The 17,454-nt window shown below is 36.5% G+C and overlaps 1 protein-coding gene across 6 annotated transcripts in view; it reads right to left on the bottom strand.

Annotated features, from left to right (window-relative positions):
• Positions 1–17,454, bottom strand: part of HOOK3 (hook microtubule tethering protein 3) — an 87,360-nt gene that overhangs the window by 51,507 nt on the left and 18,399 nt on the right. For all 6 annotated transcript variants that reach the window (XM_039566903.1, XM_039566904.1, XM_039566899.1 and 3 more), the window contains exons 3-4: positions 11,408–11,480; positions 2,505–2,555 (exon numbers count right to left, since the gene is read on the bottom strand). In XM_039566903.1, coding sequence (XP_039422837.1) covers positions 2,505–2,555; positions 11,408–11,480 — 124 coding nt within the window. The remainder of the gene's footprint in view (positions 1–2,504; positions 2,556–11,407; positions 11,481–17,454) is intronic.

Genomic DNA, 17,454 nt, shown 5'->3' with positions numbered 1-17,454 from the left:
CATATCACATTTTTAGCAAATTTAAGGATATCTGGCAAGTCTTACAGCTAAGAAAGCTGTTCCATGGAGATAATCTGAGGTAGTAGTACAATGATATGTAATTAAACAGCCCACATGCAGAAAGAAAGAAAAAATCCCGCAAAACAAAAGCCCATGTGACTCACAATTAGTGTTATCTGATTTATCATTAAAGATCATTAAGGATTAATGATTGTCAGTAGAAGCAACTAGACAATTCTGCTAAATTGCTCTTTACTGAACAGAGGGTTGAAAATATGAATATGAAATTTGGAATTAAACACATCTCTGACACATTAATTGCAGATAAAAAGAAACTTCTTAAACAGGGTGCAATAAGGAAACAATGACTATAGAGGGAATCAGTCGTGTTTGCTGCATGCTCTTTTTTGTGCAATACCCAAGAAAAACAGAAATCAGATTAAGGCATTTACTAAAAACATAGCATATATGAAGAATACAAAGAAAACAAGCCATTCTTAAGTTTAGTTGGGTTGGGCTTCTTGGAAGTGTTGTGGTTATATTCTGATTATGTACGGTGTGTTTTGTATTGTAGGTAGGATTTTTAAGCAGTTTTCTCAAAGAAGTAACTTAAAAACTTCTAAAATTCTTTGTAAACTTTAAAGGACCCATATTCACTCTTGTTGGAAGAGACTTCCTTTAGGTCATAAGAATTCTGTGAATGGATCAAGCACAATGGAAAATATTACCATTGTATATAGACTGCAATAATATTTTTTTGACTCTGATATGCATTTATATATTGATCTGTAGTTCCTGAATTTCTTTCAAATATAATGCTAGGTTTAAGTTAACAACACTACAGTGACTTCATAGTTACTGACAATAAAACTTCTATTGAGGAAAGCTGAAGGGAACAGGCAAATTGGCAGGCACTGTGTAGAAACCAAGGATGTGAAGGTGTGAACAGAGTTTGAAATAAACAAGAGAAAAAATTAAAAGAACCCAAAATACCAAAAGCCCTGAAAGAAATATGAAAATGAAGGATAGATTCTAAAATAACTATCTTGAGATGAAAAAGAGCACTTAACCCATTTTCAAAAACCAAAAATATAATACATTTACAAAAAAAATTAAATTTTCAGTTCCAGAGCAGCAGAGTTCTGTAGCAAGATTAACTGAGGCATAACAAAGCATGAAAGCTATAAATAGTTAACTTAGGCTTGCTGTTCTTCCATACTTGACAAAGACAGCAAACGTAGCATTTCTACTGGGAGATTGTTCTTCTGAACTCAATACAAATTTCTGAATTTTTGTGGATGAACAACATTAACATTTTTCAAAGGCTTTTAGCTACATCAGGTAAAATCCACATACACATCTATATTCTAGTAGCAGGGGAGGGAATCATGCTTAGGAAAACATAAGCAGAATTCATTAGCAGAATCCAGATCATCTCTACTATCACCCCCAGGATTGCCTTGGCAGAAAAAAACCAAACTAAACCAAAATCCAGTAAGATTTATAAATGTGCACTACCTTTACAGAAATTAATCAGCTTGAAACAGCTCAAAACTTGCTTAATAGTAAAGTTTTCACACCAGAGACTTAAATCATAAATACTAACCAGTCAAAAAGAAGCTTTCATCACTTTGTCTTAGCAATATTAATTTTCCATACTAAAAACCTGATCTGTTTCTTTTTAGTATTTCCAGTTATGACCAGCTTGCTTAATCATCAATTTTCAACATTTATTTAAACATGAATACTTAACCATTTACTCATTATGGCCTCCTAAGACAAATTTTTCTTTCTAAAGTATTTCAGTTTATTAACAAATAACTTAATCTCTGAAGTATTTATGAGAAGACAATATTTTGAGACAAGCAATGTCTAGAATATATATATTATGGATTTTGTGCTGCTGCCTGTACAGATCAATTTGTCTCAAACATCACTGAAAGCAGATTTCACCTGAAGATTCACCACTGAAAGAAAAAATATGGTACTCTGTCTCCTCTGGAGTAATTAAGTCCTGAGTTTGCTCAAAATAAGAGAAAATGATGAGGGCTGAGTCCAATGACAATCCCTGAATTAAAATGTTTAATTGGAAGTCTTAATGCAGGGAGAGGCTAGAAATGCTCTTACTCTCCTCAAGAGGAAAATAAGGAAAAAAGCAGACTTAAGCTGCAGAGGAGGAGGGGAAAAAAATCAGACAGAGGTACAGTACAGTACATCAGACGCAAAATCCATCATCAGAACATAGTCAGTAAAGCCATCTATTGTTTACATGGCAAAATTTGCATATCATGCTTCCCTGGAACTCCTGAGTTTTCAGTAAAGCAGGTGAGAAGTTTTAAAGAAGGCCAAGACTAGGGAATAGGCCATGAATCATTATACATGCCAAAATGTTTGCAAGAAAACGTCAGAACTTAACCTGCAGAATACAATTTATCTTCAACAGGTTAACTAAAATACGTAACTCAAAAGGCAAGCAGATGTAGATTACTTAAAATGGTTCTTACCTCATGGTTATAATCCAGTATTCCTTTTAAAATTTTTTTCAGGTTGCTTACCTATTTGACAAGAAGGAGGAAATAAAATAAATGCAGGGAATAAATTATAGAGAAATGATCAGAAAGTAGGTAATCACAGAAGAATCACACAAAAGAAGGATACAATTACATCTGTTTACCCGCAGTAAATTTAGAATCACAAAAGTTATGCAAGGGGCCCTTATGATCAGACTTCCAGATGTGATCACAAATCTTTATTAATTCCCAGAACCCATTTAAATTTATGAAAAATATAACATTGTCTTGCATCTGCTTTAAATCAGATCCTACAGCACGAATGTTTTATGAGTACTTGTTTATTTTAGGATTATCTTCATATCCAGAAGTTGAAACATTCTTTTCCTCCTTTCTTCTCTCCAAGCATCCTAGTAATCTACTTTCTGCAGGGATAAACTTCTTCTTCCAAACCAAAACCAGCTACTGCTCAATATCATCCTTTATTCCCAACCTATTTAAGTCTAATTTGTTATTTTTCTCAGTAATTATTCCTTTTAGTTCTTTCATTTTTGTTCTTGTCATTCTCTGTCCCGCCTCCCCCCTCCCAGTTTTTACAAATGAATGTCTGTCTTACAGTATCTGGCAAAATTCACATTTCTCAGTGTTGACTTCACTGCTATACAAAGGTAGCTTCTGTTCCCTTGCACAGCCAATGGCACCAGTTAAGTAACTCCTGTACAGAATGTATGGCACATTTCTCTAGTACTCAATATTGCTCCCTTCCCAGCAAAAATCCATTTGCATCAAGCTTCTGGGAATGTAGAGTGTGTTTTAAATTATAAAAATGCCCATGGGTATCAAAGGTGAAATTTAGACCGAAAAAAAAGAACCTTTGCTGAAAGTAACTACTACAGTTTACCACCAATTATGGTCCAAGTATTCAAGAAAAGAATTTAGGTAATACTAGCAGCATCCTGTTTCCTGGGACAGAGGATCTGCTGAGGGAGCTGGGGTTGGTTCAGCCTGGAGAAAAGGAGGTTCAGAGGTGACCTTATCACTCTTTACAACTCCCTGAAAGGAGGTTGTAGCCAGGTGGGGGTCAGCCTCTTCTGCCAGGTGACAAGAGATGGGACAAGAGGAAATGGCTTCAAGTTGTGCCAGGAAGAGTTTAGACTGGGTATCAGGAAACATCTCTTCATCAAAAAGGGTTACCAAGCATTGTAACAGGCTACCCAGGACACGACTGAGTCACCATCCTTGTGGTGTGCAAAGAGCTGTGTAGATGTGGTGCACTGGGACATGACTTACTGGTGGACTTGACAGTTTATGGTTGGATTCTAGGATCTTAAGGATCTTTTCCAACCTAAATGACTCTATAACTGAAGTTTAAACAGGATCTGCAAAGACTAAAACTGATAGAAATAGGATTCACAAAGTTCTCTTGCTGACCACAGTAGCCACTGCAGCAAACTGTGGAACTACAATGAAGGGAGAGCAAAACCTCTCAAGTTCCAATTGCCTTTGAAGCCCACGATAAATTTTACATTCTTGACTGCATTCCAAAAATATCCAATTAGGAGATTCTGTCCACTGACAGAAGTTATATACCTTTCAAACAATGTGATGGTTGTTAGGAAATGTGATACTGAAATTCAGGGACAAACTCAACACTTCAATACAGTCAACGAACAAAATGAGGTGATGAAAGTAAAATCCAAACTCAAGAAAGGAACAGGCTACACACACTGAAAGATTTTGCCAAGAAATCCAAAGTGGTGACGATCTGATTATCTTACTCCTATTAATCCACTTCCTTTTGGATACAAGTGCCAGAAGTTGATTCCTTATTAAGATATAGGAACATTCTGATTGTCTCCATAATGACTGAATTTTAAGTCATACAATAAACAAAAATTCATTTGGACCTGAAAAGTGACAAATCAAATACCCTGACAACCTAGAAACAGAACGGAAGCGGCTACATTATAGTAAGTATATGGGAACATCCACTGTCTCTTCGGTAAGAGCAAATAGGCAGCTTACGCCTTTTACACCAAAGCACATTCTTTTTCTGTACTACTACACACAACACAGCGCAGTTCTGTAAGAGCTACAACTATTTCTTAGCTGTCTGCCCAAGAGCAACCAAGACCACCACTCAAAGGCAAAGCACAATCATAACCAAAGTCTGCAACAGATTTAAGAATTTAAAGAAATTAAGAAATTTTATTTTTATGTCAAATCACCACAAAGAATACTGCACTGATTGGAACATAATTTTCAAACTTGATTAGTTAAAATCTTCCGGTTTATAATTTACCTGAGTCTGCTGCAGAAAGAGCCACAGAAACACAAGGGCCGTGTTGCAGAATTTAAGTCCAGTTTACCGATGAGAACATTGTGAGGAACCTTGAACTTGAACATAATCCCAAAAAAATGAGAAACCAAATGGAAAGCATCCACCTGTGAAATACTTCTTTTCCCCTCTCCTTGTAAGCATTTTTGAATTAAAATCCCTTAAACACAAAGAGCCACCCTCCTCCATGTAACTTTCATAGAGCTTAGAGTTGAGATACTGGAACAAAACCAATATTGATCAAAATTTGTCATGAAAACCAACATATAGGGCAGCATCCTTGAAAGAAGAGGACAGCAAACAAACTGAAAAAGAAATCTTTGCAGTCCTATTTCATTCCACTGTCAATCAACAGTACCAGCGTAGCTTGTTTTCAAGAACTAACTATACCATCTTTGCATCTGGCACATAATCACAATTATGAGGTTAAAGCAGCTTCTTTATAGACTTCTTTTAAGACTAAGACCAACTTAAACTTAACAATGACCTTCAGTATTACTCAGATGGCTCTCAATTTTTTTTTCTAACTACTTGCAGAGAATATACTTAGATGGTTTTATTGCACCTGGAAGAGAGGATCATCATAGGGAAACTACGAGTAACATTTTGTACTTTGAAATTCAACTGAGTAGTTCCAGTAACATTCATGAGGTCAAAGCATGAACAACAGCCCAAGAAAGTGTTAAAGACAACTAATTAGATCAGAATTCTAAGTCACAGCAGGTGATGGTTGTTCAGAATTACTTTTCACTTTCTTAAGCACATAGGGAAAACCTAACTGTGGTTAACAAAGACCATTCTATTATGTAATGGCAGAACACAACAGACAGAATTTCCAATATAGTCTATGACTATAAAGTACTAAATCATTGTTTGAATGTCAGCCCATGACTACATTGGATGCCTGTTTGCTTGCATCAGCAACCCGAGTTCTTCCCTTTCCATAAAAATATACACTCTACCCTCCCAACACCTTTTAACATCCATTCCCTGCAGCCATACTTCTGCTGGAAAAGACATGAAGCTTACTGGTAAAAAAAGCAACTATGCTTTATTCCACCTCAAAAATTTGTTGCAGTTCACAATAGATGGACCATTAAGTATTTCTAGACAAACATCTATCCATTTTCAATCTCTTTACGATCTGGCCTTTCTGTTTTACTTTCCCAATCTCATATTATGAGTGACAGTATATCTGCTTTGAGCTAATGCATCCACATAGGCAACCTGAATATTCTCACTCCTTCTTTGAACACCTGAACTTCACTAATACCCACAGCAGAGTTGTGTGGGTGTTCTCTATGCTAAATTATCATTACCCCCTCAATTAACAGCCATCTTGGCTTAGTATAGCACTACATACTAAGCACACAGTGTTTAGAATGATACTGATGCTTATGACACAGCATTACCTTGATAACTGACTGGAATGAAAGCAGAGATGATGTGATCTGCCAACACCGTATGACTTAATGGTTGCTTAGTTTCTCTCCGGTTTTTTCTTTTATTCTCACTTGTCATATGAAAACTCTAATTAATTACAATTTACTTACTGTTTCCAACCTCAGGTTTGTAAGGGCAGTCTGTCTAGATTTCTCTCTTTACAAATATAGTTGTGCAACAAAGGGAAAGGCTGATGAAGTGGACAATAGAAAATGCCCTTAAGCTTGTGACTGTTGATAAAAAGGGAGCATGGGTTATCTAACGTCTTGGGTTTTTCTCCAACATTAGGACAGTCAGTCCACAATTTTGCATTACACTTATATCACGTGTATGACTGAAACCTTTTTTATGCTGAAGGCTCTGAATAAATTGGCTTTTCTTTTTGTATTTCAGATCTTGAATAACCTCTGGAAGTGTTGCTAGGGCACACTTTCAAGTGGTGTGTGAATTCTTAACCAATGGGCTTTGGATATCTCATTAAGGTACATTTTTACCCATTTGCAGTTAACAGGTGGGGTGGGGGGTGGGTGGCATGAGGCTGTGGGTGGGTGTGTGCATTGTTTGCATCACTCTCGCAGGCATTTGGTTTCTGATTTAAACTGCGTTTTGCAGGAGCATGTCTCATCACTGATTATAGATGGAACCTAGAAAAAGACTAGGTTATCCCTCTTCAGACGGTCTTCTACGAAAAAAAAAAAATCCCCAAAAGAATGTATACAGACACTTCCCTGAGTTAAATGACAAGGAAAGAAAAATTTAATGTAGCTCCGAAGACAGAGAGCATTCCCACATTCAACTTATACTGTTGATTTAGGAGTTAAGGTTATATCAAAAGAGAATTAAATATATAGTTGCTCATTAACTTTTTCACAGAAATGAATGTCAGCTTCCAATACACCTATAATCTCTGCTTCTCACTTGTAGAAGAAACATTCACATGACAGGTTTCCAGCCTTATCAGGTAAACACCTTCTAAAAGGCTGCTGGAAGTGCTCCCTTCTCCTCCAAAAGAACCAGAAAAATAGAAATAGAAATATGATACTGTACACTGAAAACTAGCTCCCATTATACCACCAGTCATGTCAGCTTGTACTGAAAAAGAATTCAGAGCTAATGTAACAGTACCACTGTAAGGAGTCAAAATTAATTCTCAGAAATCAGATTTTTTTACTTAGATTACAGCATTAATTGGTTATTCCATTTTGCCATACTGTACCAAACACACGACATTCAAACTGTAGTAGGTGTCAAAAGTTTAGTGGTTCCTGTTATTCAGTAATGGAACTAACAGAGCCTGCTACTATAAACATCACTAAAATTGTACTTTAAATTGATACTGTAGTCTGAATGCCGAAACAAAAAGCTCAGAAGAAAAAGTCAGAAATCAAGCTGAACAATTAATTTCCTTCCTTTCCTAAGCTTCCCACACTGAATGGAAGGGGGTGGGGGCAAAGGGTGACAATTTTATGCCATCCCTCAGATAGCCAACAGTTTATTCTGTAACTGCCAAAACTGACAATGTATGTATCAAATCAGTAACTTTTTTCTTGATTAGGGAATTTCATTCTTGCAAAATTTTGGCAATCATATTATTTTCTAACCTGTTTTTCATTTTGAATAAAGGTATTATGTTCAAGATGTCATCTTCCTCAGCCATGAAATACTAGGTTGTACACAATTTGAACTTGGACTATATATAAGTACTCATTGTACACAAGGAAAGAGTTAATGTCTTTGCTTTTTCTTTTTTGTAAACCATCATAGAATTGCAGGTAAGGCAGCAGTGAAAAGTTTTTTTGTTGCCTAAGGGAAAACACAAACTACTGTATTCACTGATGTATGCTACGACCATGAAATTTTAACCCTGAAGAAATAACACTTCTCTACTAAACACAGTAGACAAAGATCTGTGACCAGGAATGCTTGCTGAATTGTTCCTACATTGCAAGTTCCCTTTTTCTCTCCCGTGCATTGCTCAATTTCTCAAGTCTGGCAACTTGCCCTGAAACCAAGACTGTAAAACATCCCTGTGATTTTTTTTTAAATGGTACAGCAACAGTAAAAACATTGCAGTTACCAGAAAGCAAAATGCTAAAAAACCCCCCAAAAACCAAAACCCCAACCCCCCCCCCAAACAAACAAAACCAAAAAAACAACCAAACCAAACAACCAAACAAAACCAAAACAAACAAAAAACACCAAACCAAAACAACCCCCACCCAAAACTAAACAAACAAACAAAAACCACCTCAGCCTTATGTTCTTGTTTTTCTCCATACAGGAAAACACACAATTTAAAATTAACTATCACATCACTTGTTACCTTCTCCCAGGTAAACAGTGACAGGACAAGAAGAAATGGCCTCAAGATGCGCCAGGTAAGTTTTAGATTAAATATTAGGTAAAAAATTTTCATGGAAAGCATTGTAGAGCATTTGAACAGACTGCCTAGCAAAACAGTAGAGACATCATCCAGGAAGTGTTCAAAAAAGTGCAGATATAGCACTTGGAGACATAACGGGTTGTGGTGAACACAGTGGTGGTGCTAGGTTGACGGCTAGACTTGATCTTAAAGGTCTTTCCCAACTTTAACAATTCTATGATTCTACAATTTTCTGAGTACTTCTATGAACAGTGGTTAGATGGGCTGTACAAGGCCTATACTAACCTCTACCAGCCCTCCTAAACACCATTTCACAAAGCAAAACTTCCAACACATTACATTTTAGATTGTTTTTATGTATTTCCCCTACTACACTGGCTCCTTTACGTGGTTCAAGATACCAAGAGCTTGTACAAGTGGTGACTGTTATCCCAGATGGCATCAGAGGCAAAGAGCAACCATGTTTAGCAACAAGAAAATAATGCAGCTCATTATCACATTTGAGATAATCCAATTATCACTTCTCATGGCACTTCTCAAAGGATGATGGGAAAGCTGTATTCTAGAGTCATGCAAGTATGATGCCCACATCTTTAATCTACTAATGAATATATTTCTAAAAGGAGGTTGTAGTCAGGTGAGGGTCAGTCTCTTCTCCCACTTAGCAAGGGACAGGACAAGAGGAAATGGCCTCAAGTTGCACATGGGGAAATTTAGATTGGATATTATGAAAAATTTCTTCACCACCAGGGCTGTCAAGCATTAGAACAGACTGCCCAGGGAAGCAATTGAGTTACTATCCCTGGAGGTGTTTAGAAGAGGTGTAGATGTGGAGCTTAGGGACATGGTTTAGTGTGGACTTGGTAGACTTAACTTGATCTTAAGTCTTTTCCAAGCTGAACAATTCCATGTATACAAATGCACAGACTGGAGTGTTCCTACAAGCCAGACTATAAATGAAGGACTGGCTGATAGACACTTGGAAAACTAGACTACTGATAATGTTTACTCACATATAAAGAACAGTTGGCAAAGTATAGGATTACTTTTCTGATTAAAAAACTTGAGTTCAAGTATCACAATTGTGGCTTTTAGTATTCTTCATGAAAAGGGACGTGGTCTATACAAATGTATACAAAAAGCTGATTATACATATTTCTTAAACAGAACAAAAGAAGTTTAGTTCTTGTTTACATGGATACATGAAAAAGGAGATGGAATGACATCAGCAATAAACTGAAATTTGACCTGATGCTTTTCCAACCTCAGTCACATAAGCAAGTTACTAGATTACTCAGCTTTTTTTTTTCACACCTACTAAGCTTTTACATCTGCCAAATTGGTGGGAGACATAAAAATAAAATATTTTTTCCTCTAACTCCATATGACAGTTATAGAAGCTGCTGCTCCACTTTCAATCAGCTCAAATGCTATTATAACAAACAGTTCTCAATTTGTTATTCTCCACATTTAACAGCCAAGACTTCAATATTCCTTAGAAGAAAACCCAAAAAATATTTTAGAGAAAAGTAAGACCTTGTATCCAGCCGTTCACTTGTAATTCCATACAATTCTTTGAGAAGTTCATTTATATTAAGTGCTTTACATGCAGCAGAAGCCAAGAGAGTTCTAAAGCTTTCTTAGGGATCGTGTTTTTTATTCACCAGTCAGTCAATATATCCTCATCAATGTACCCTCACTTTTGCCGGCAGCCCCAGTAGACAAAACACTCTAAAGCATTCCAGACTCCACACAGCTGGCCAGACAGCAGAATCCATGCTGATAGGTTTCCTGGCCAAGTCAAAACATAAACAGCAGCAGTGTACCCCATCTTTGTCTCAGGCAGCATTCTGCCTGTGTGTCCCTGCAATTCAAAGAGTGATGTAGACAAGCCAGTAAGTACTAGAGCATTTCACAGCTGTAGGCCTTCCCCAGATGCTCAGAATGGGCTTTGGTGGCTGGAAAAAAATGGTTTTACGGGAAACAAGAACTAACAGAAAATCATAACTATTTTTTCCCCCGAATTAGTCAGGCTGAAAATGGAAATTTAGAAAAGCACATAGATGATTCTCTGAACAAACTAGTCAAAAACCACACTAGCATCTACATGTGAGACTGTGCTCTTCAGATTCTAAAGCAAGATGTTCCTCATTCATAGTTCTTGTAAATTCTATTTCCTTCAGGTTTGCAGAGAAGTACTAGAATGCCAAGCGATACAAATTACCCAGCAAATAGACTGTGGTTAAAAACCATGCTGAGTAGAAACACAGAAAAAACACTACTTCCTCCCTTAAAACTCAGTAGTTCTGCAGAGCTGACAAAGTAAAGGAAGCAACACTTCACCATTTTTCTTCAAAGATACTGCTTATTATGTTCTTATTTTTATGCAGCTGCTTCTCAAAAAAGCTGCTTTTTTAAAAGCTGCTTTCACACTGTGCATTAAAAAAAAAATCTCATTCAGCACTTGAAAAATGAGAGGTAATTGATGTATAACATTTACTTTAATATTTTCCTTTTAAGTCATTGAAACCTATTTACAAATTCAAAATGTCTTTGCTAAAACTGTGCAGGACAATACAACATAAAAACAAGTAAGTGTAATTTAAATGGTCTAAAATTCAAAATGCTGTCTATAAAGCAAGATCCTAATCCAAAAATGTGCGAATATTTAGACACAATATTGTATTAAGAACTGAAATACAGATTCACAGACAAGCAAAGTAAGTCAAATACCTTCAGCCTCCAATTATCTCCTACTTCTGTTTTGATTCTGTTCAGCCAATTTTCATCAAAGTAAGCTGGATCTCTGAAAGATAAAAAGTGTATTCATTAAAAACAGGTTACAGAAATTGTGAGTACACATTAGTCATTAAAGCTTCTGTCTCAGGTTTGAGTTAATTTAAATGACTACCTCTTGTATCTGACACATTGCCTGAATATAGTAGTTCAGAATCCTGTCACTACTCACTTTTCTAAGATCTTGCACCCCGTTGACAGCACAGCTTCATTGTGTGCCATGAGCAGCTTATGCTTTTGAGGAAGCTTTTTTGTATTTTGAATGCATTTTGCCAGTTCTCCCTCCATAAGTCCTATCTCTTAATTTCTCTTCTGGTGCTGCAGCAATATTTAGTTGCATTTCTTAAAAGTGTTAAGAATTATTCCTTTTTCGCATATGATGGATCCCTACCATTGTACACTGCTTACAACTATACAACTTCTAAAATAAAAGCCCGAAACCAAACAATACATATGCTGTCTTGATACAGTGAGAATAGCTAAAGAGTATCACTGAAGTTTTTATGACTGAGAACACACTTCACTATTCCACATACCAAACACTATCAGTTTTTGCAAATCTCTTTTCATAGTAACCCTACACAAATCTTTTTGTGAACACCCTTCCTCAGAAGTTTTTCTGTCCCCTGCACTTTTGACAAGGCAATCAAGAAAAAGAACAGAGAACTCCTACTGCTTGCAGAGTATACTTCTATTTCTATGAACAACTTCTCCCTCTTCATTTTCCTCCAAGCATCTTCCACAAGCTGCTTCTTCAAGACACCTCCTGAGACCCTCCTGCTGCCAAGCTCAACTAAAAGGCTAACATTTTCTACTAAAAGGCTAACATTTTCTACTCTCAGTTCAGTCAAATTTTCCCTTTATCACACAGAATTTTGAAAATTATATAATCAGAACTAAGGAGGAGGAATGTACTACTTATAACTGGTTTTAAAGGAGTAGGCAAACATAAGGAAAGGCTCATATTTCATCTAACATATAAAGTTAATACAGTCATAGTGAAAAAAAAAAACCCAAACCTTTCTGTTGTTAGCAAAAGGCTCTTAAGAATCTGTGTTACTGTTTCAGGTGAAGTACACTATTTTCTGGACTTACACTGCTGCATTTGCCACTGATTACTATTACATTTTCTGCTGTACCCTCTACACAGAAGGGTTCTGGACTGAGCTCTTTTTTCAAGGGCAAGATGCCGTGAGATCTTTCAGCAAAACTTCAAGAAAACTCTGCATATGCCTGGAGATTTAAATAACATCCATATCATATATACTGCAAACCAGCAATTACATCAGTACTTTTATTAGAGCACAAACTTTGTAGCCACACTTTGCATCTGATGCACAGTACATGCTGTATTTCATCTTCCACAGTGTCCTCACAATGCATCAAGGTCTGCAAGCTGTACTACAACTACAATACACAGCAATGGAGGAAGATCACAAACAGCAATGTTTCTCTATTGACACACTTCCATTGCTATTTTTACACACTTTGTTACAGACTCTGGTGAAGATTACAGCATTATTTCCTTTCCTTTGACATGGCATCTGCAAACATATCTGGAAGAACAGCTTTAATTACTAGTTAAGTTGATGACTCCAAATTACTTCCATTCATAAACAGTACAGTTCTAGCAGAGATGTCAGAATCTTAAATTATGAAACAGAAAAAGCAATGTCTTATCCAAAGTATCATCTGGTTTTGAAATATATATTTTCAAAGAGCTTTCAAATGTCCTCTCTGCCACAAGAAGACAAGTAAACCTAAGAACGACATTGATTCAAGTATATATAAGATCTCTGAGATATAAAGAAAGTTCCCATTCAGCTTTCACATGAAACAAATAGCTCTCCTTGCAAAAAGCCTTACTTAAAACGTCTTCGTTTGGCTAACTTCCACTCAATTACAACAAAATCATCTCGACAGTAATAAAAAGAATGACAGCTCAAATACCATTTTAGGTGTGGTGTTCAAAAAGCACCCTGGTGACTCTCAAGAGGGTCTTCCGGGAATTGCCAACACACAAGTAAGCTTGCTTAACAGACTCACAAAGGATTTATGCAGCTGAGAGAGAAAGTAGGTATGACCTGTGCTTCCCCATCAAAAAAACCCAATAGCACTTCCTTAGGGATTGTATCTTATAATTTTAAGGGTTGCACTTGGCCACGAACATTTTCAGCTGCTTCAAGACTGCAGTGCCATGAATATACCAATCCTTGACATACCATTTTCAAGGTAAAGGTTCTAAGAAGCAACATGGTTAAGTATAAACAACATCCCACAAGCAAAATTATATTTGAACTGACTGGGTAGCTAATATTGCATATCCAGTTTTCAACAATAACAGCACCAGTAAGTGCATCAGCTGAGGAACAGTAACAAGATTTCAGAGTTAGGTCCAACTCACTTCACTCTGGAAGCCTTAGTTTCAGCAGAAACTAAGCAGCTTTTCTCAGCTACTACTGTAATAAATGGTACCCATGGACCAGCAACTGTCTTTCACAGTCTTGATGGAAGTCATAGGCTACCTAAACCCTTATATACATGATCAGACATGCTTACGGAAGGTCCTGGAGAAATAAATCTAAACTCAAGGTGGTAGTCTTCTTCCATAGATCCCATTTGGTTTTTTATTTGTATGTATACAAAACTCATGGAAGCATCCAAGGGCCCAGCAGCTGATAAGCACCCCACTTGAAATCAATATTATGTAACAGTAGTCAAAATAGCACCAACAACTCTTTTTAGAGAACCTTCATGCAGGTTACACAATAATTAATAGCACACTGCAAAAACACTTTGCTGGGAATACAACAAGCAGATGAGCAACAGGTTGGGTATCAACACCAATCAAATCTAGAATGATCATCCTTTCCTTAACATAAATAACCTACCATTATAATGTTCTTTCTCTTCAAAAGTTTAATTAAAGTTCATTACTAATACCAACAGCAATGCTCTCTCTATATAACAAATTACTGGAAATAAAAAACTTTTCCACAAGAACTTCTAAACATACTTTTAAAAAGGGGCTTCCAGATTGTGGGAACCCAGAGTGCAGAGAGTATTTCTCTGCCTGTTTTGAAGGGTTCTACCCCCCTGGACAACACTGGTTTTGACCTTCGTCCATGGAGAAAATTGCCTACCCTCTGGGAAGAATTAGAATCTACACTGGTGTGAACTAGGTGATAGAATACTATGTAAGATTGTCACAGGGTGAAAAATTTAGAGGTTTTGGGTTTATTAATATAGTAAGTAGATAAAAGCAAAAAACATCAAAATGGAGAATCCTTGTAGTTTCCAGGTTTCTTCCTCCTTCTTCACCTACTCCATTTTCTGCAGTATTGGTAGTATAGAATGATTGGTCACAAAATGCCGCAGTACAGGGTTACGCGGAAGGATAGTTCATTAGGCATTGGTAGAAAAGTAAAAATATTGTACGGTTTTAGTGGCCTTTAAAAAGCCTTGAGCTTTCCTGCATTTTGCCTTTTGTATTTTGCTCTGCTTCATGCTATGCTGTTGGCATGTGAATTACTGATAAGATATAATAAACAACCTGAAGACCAAGAAAATACAGAAGTCCCATTCGTCTCTGACTCCTTGCAAAGACTCTAAAAAGTCTCCCCCATCAGGGGAGACACAATTAAGATGCAGCCTGCGTCACCAGATGTTGGGTCATTCACAGCCCTTGCAGCAAACAAGTCTCCCAACGCTGTAATTTTGGGAACCAGGATTCAATCGAATTCAGAGTTCTTTAACTGCCTTAGGCTATTTCATTCGGAAGCAACAGCATTTTTCTTATAGTGTTTAAAAAAGCATCACCTAAGCAAATATGAAAATGTGTGTCTGAGAATAGAGCAGCTAAACTATCAGAAAATGGACTGAAGCATCATCATTACCATGACATGGCTTGTGCATGAACTAAGTATTCTGAATTCAGTAAGTTCCTGAGCCTAGAGCCAAACTTACACAATCTCCAGCACTGGATAACTTTCAGGTTTAGAAAGGTATTTGTGTATCAGTTGATTGCTGCCTACTATCTGAGTAGTACTGCAGATAACTGGGACTGTTCTTCAGAGCACAAGATACTTATGCTTGTTGTTAATGTTCTATCACTTCATGTGATGTTTTCAGCAGCGCTCATTTATACCATCTCCATCTTATTTTGTATGCAAATTTTCCTTTATTTAAGCAATCATCTCTCCGCATCACAGATGCCAAGAGACAGAAATACTCTTCTGAAGAAAATCAACCCACAGAGCATGTAGTATAACTCATGATTATTACTCATTTTAACAGTGGTACAGTAAGCTGCTTCAAGAAACGTGTTTACAAAAATTTCCCTCCCCCAGCGATATACAAAGGCATGGCTTTTGTGTTCTGCATGTGTCAAAACATACACAGCGTGTTGCAACGTATAATGTAACAAATGAATAATTCATTGAGAGGGGCACAATGCACAGATGACAAAAGAAAATACAGACCACTTCTTACACTTACCAAGGCCAGTATGACAGAGCAAGAAATAATCAAAACAAGAGGGACACCTGGTATTAAACAGTCTCCAGAGTGGGATGAAAGGCAAATTTTAAAACATAGTATAAAATGGGAAATCATGTTATTCTAGGGATATCAGTGGACAGTGAAAACATCAGTGCACAAGCTACAAAAAAAAAAAGGATGTGATTCAGAAGCAAGCTATGGCACTTCTACCAGCAAAAGCTACACAATTTTAGGTAAACAGCCTACTCATAAACGATTTAAACATTTTCTTTTGCTTCCACTGTTTACTCCTGGAGTACAACATTCTTTAAAATAATCATCAACACTGATTGTGTACAGGCATTTTATCTTACTGTATTTCATATCAATCCTAGTCAGAGGGATCAATAACTATCACATCTGAATACAAACAATCTTACAAAATAACACACAAAAGATAAGCTCAAGCATAGGCTGAATTTCTTCCTGCAAGATAATACAGTTAGCACTAGAAAATTACATTCAGTGATACTTTAACCTGAATCTTGAAGACAAAGTTTTAATGCTATAAAGAAAGAAAACGTCCTTCACAAATTTATCAACATCTGCTTTTTAACAGCTGAAACTGTAAGCAAAACGTTCATGCTTGGTTACATAAAACACATTTCTGCTATTTGCTATCACATACTACATCAATAGTGAAAAGCTTCTGAAGGTGTCAATTTCCTCTGTAACCTTTTCTTCTGACAGCTTCTTCCAGCAGTTTCGTTAAAGAAAATTCTGCTAGGTTTGTTGTGATGTCTGGCACTTACCTACAAATGGGCTACTACCCTGAGTGCAAAAAATATTGAGGATGATGTACAAAAAATTAAGAAGCATAGAAGAAACTGTTAGCCCCTTCCACTTAGCACAAGGCATAGCTGTTTTTTATCAGCTGATGAGCAAGCAATGTTCTTCCTTTTCGGTTTCCTCTTTTCTTCCTTTTTCTGACAAAAACTCCTACAGTTCTGTTTTGTGCAAATTTTCTGTATGTCTAAAACGACTAATTCCCTGAACTAGGGATCTGTCAAAAATTGTTCCTTATCTTGATCTACTATCTCACATCCTCGTAAGTACCAGTGGGCTTTTCCTATGAAGGTAGATGTAAAAAAAAAAAGAAAACAATTAGAAATAATAGAGTTCACTAGTAAACTTTTAAGCTTTTTGGAAGAAATGCTATCCTCACTCCCCTATGGAAATAGATCCAGATCACTGGATCACCCCAACAGCTTAAAATTTTCATCAATGGTCTTCTTCACTTGACTTCTTCGTTGACAATATTTTCTTCTTTCATAATGAATTCTTTTCCCTTTTTTTTTTTTTTAATTCTCACTGGATATATTAATCTGCTCTTTCAGCTATTTTTTAAATATTAATTTATTTATTATAGTAAAATCCTGATGTACACAAAAATTGCATCATCAAAAGTTAGAGAATTCTCCCCTCCCTACCTTTACCTAATTAAC

This window comes from Corvus cornix, chromosome Z, assembly GCF_000738735.6.
Source record: "Corvus cornix cornix isolate S_Up_H32 chromosome Z, ASM73873v5, whole genome shotgun sequence".
In the NCBI taxonomy this organism is placed as follows: domain Eukaryota; kingdom Metazoa; phylum Chordata; class Aves; order Passeriformes; family Corvidae; genus Corvus; species Corvus cornix.
The sequence above is the reverse complement of the archived record's forward strand: the minus strand, read 5'-3'. Positions and strand labels throughout refer to the sequence as shown.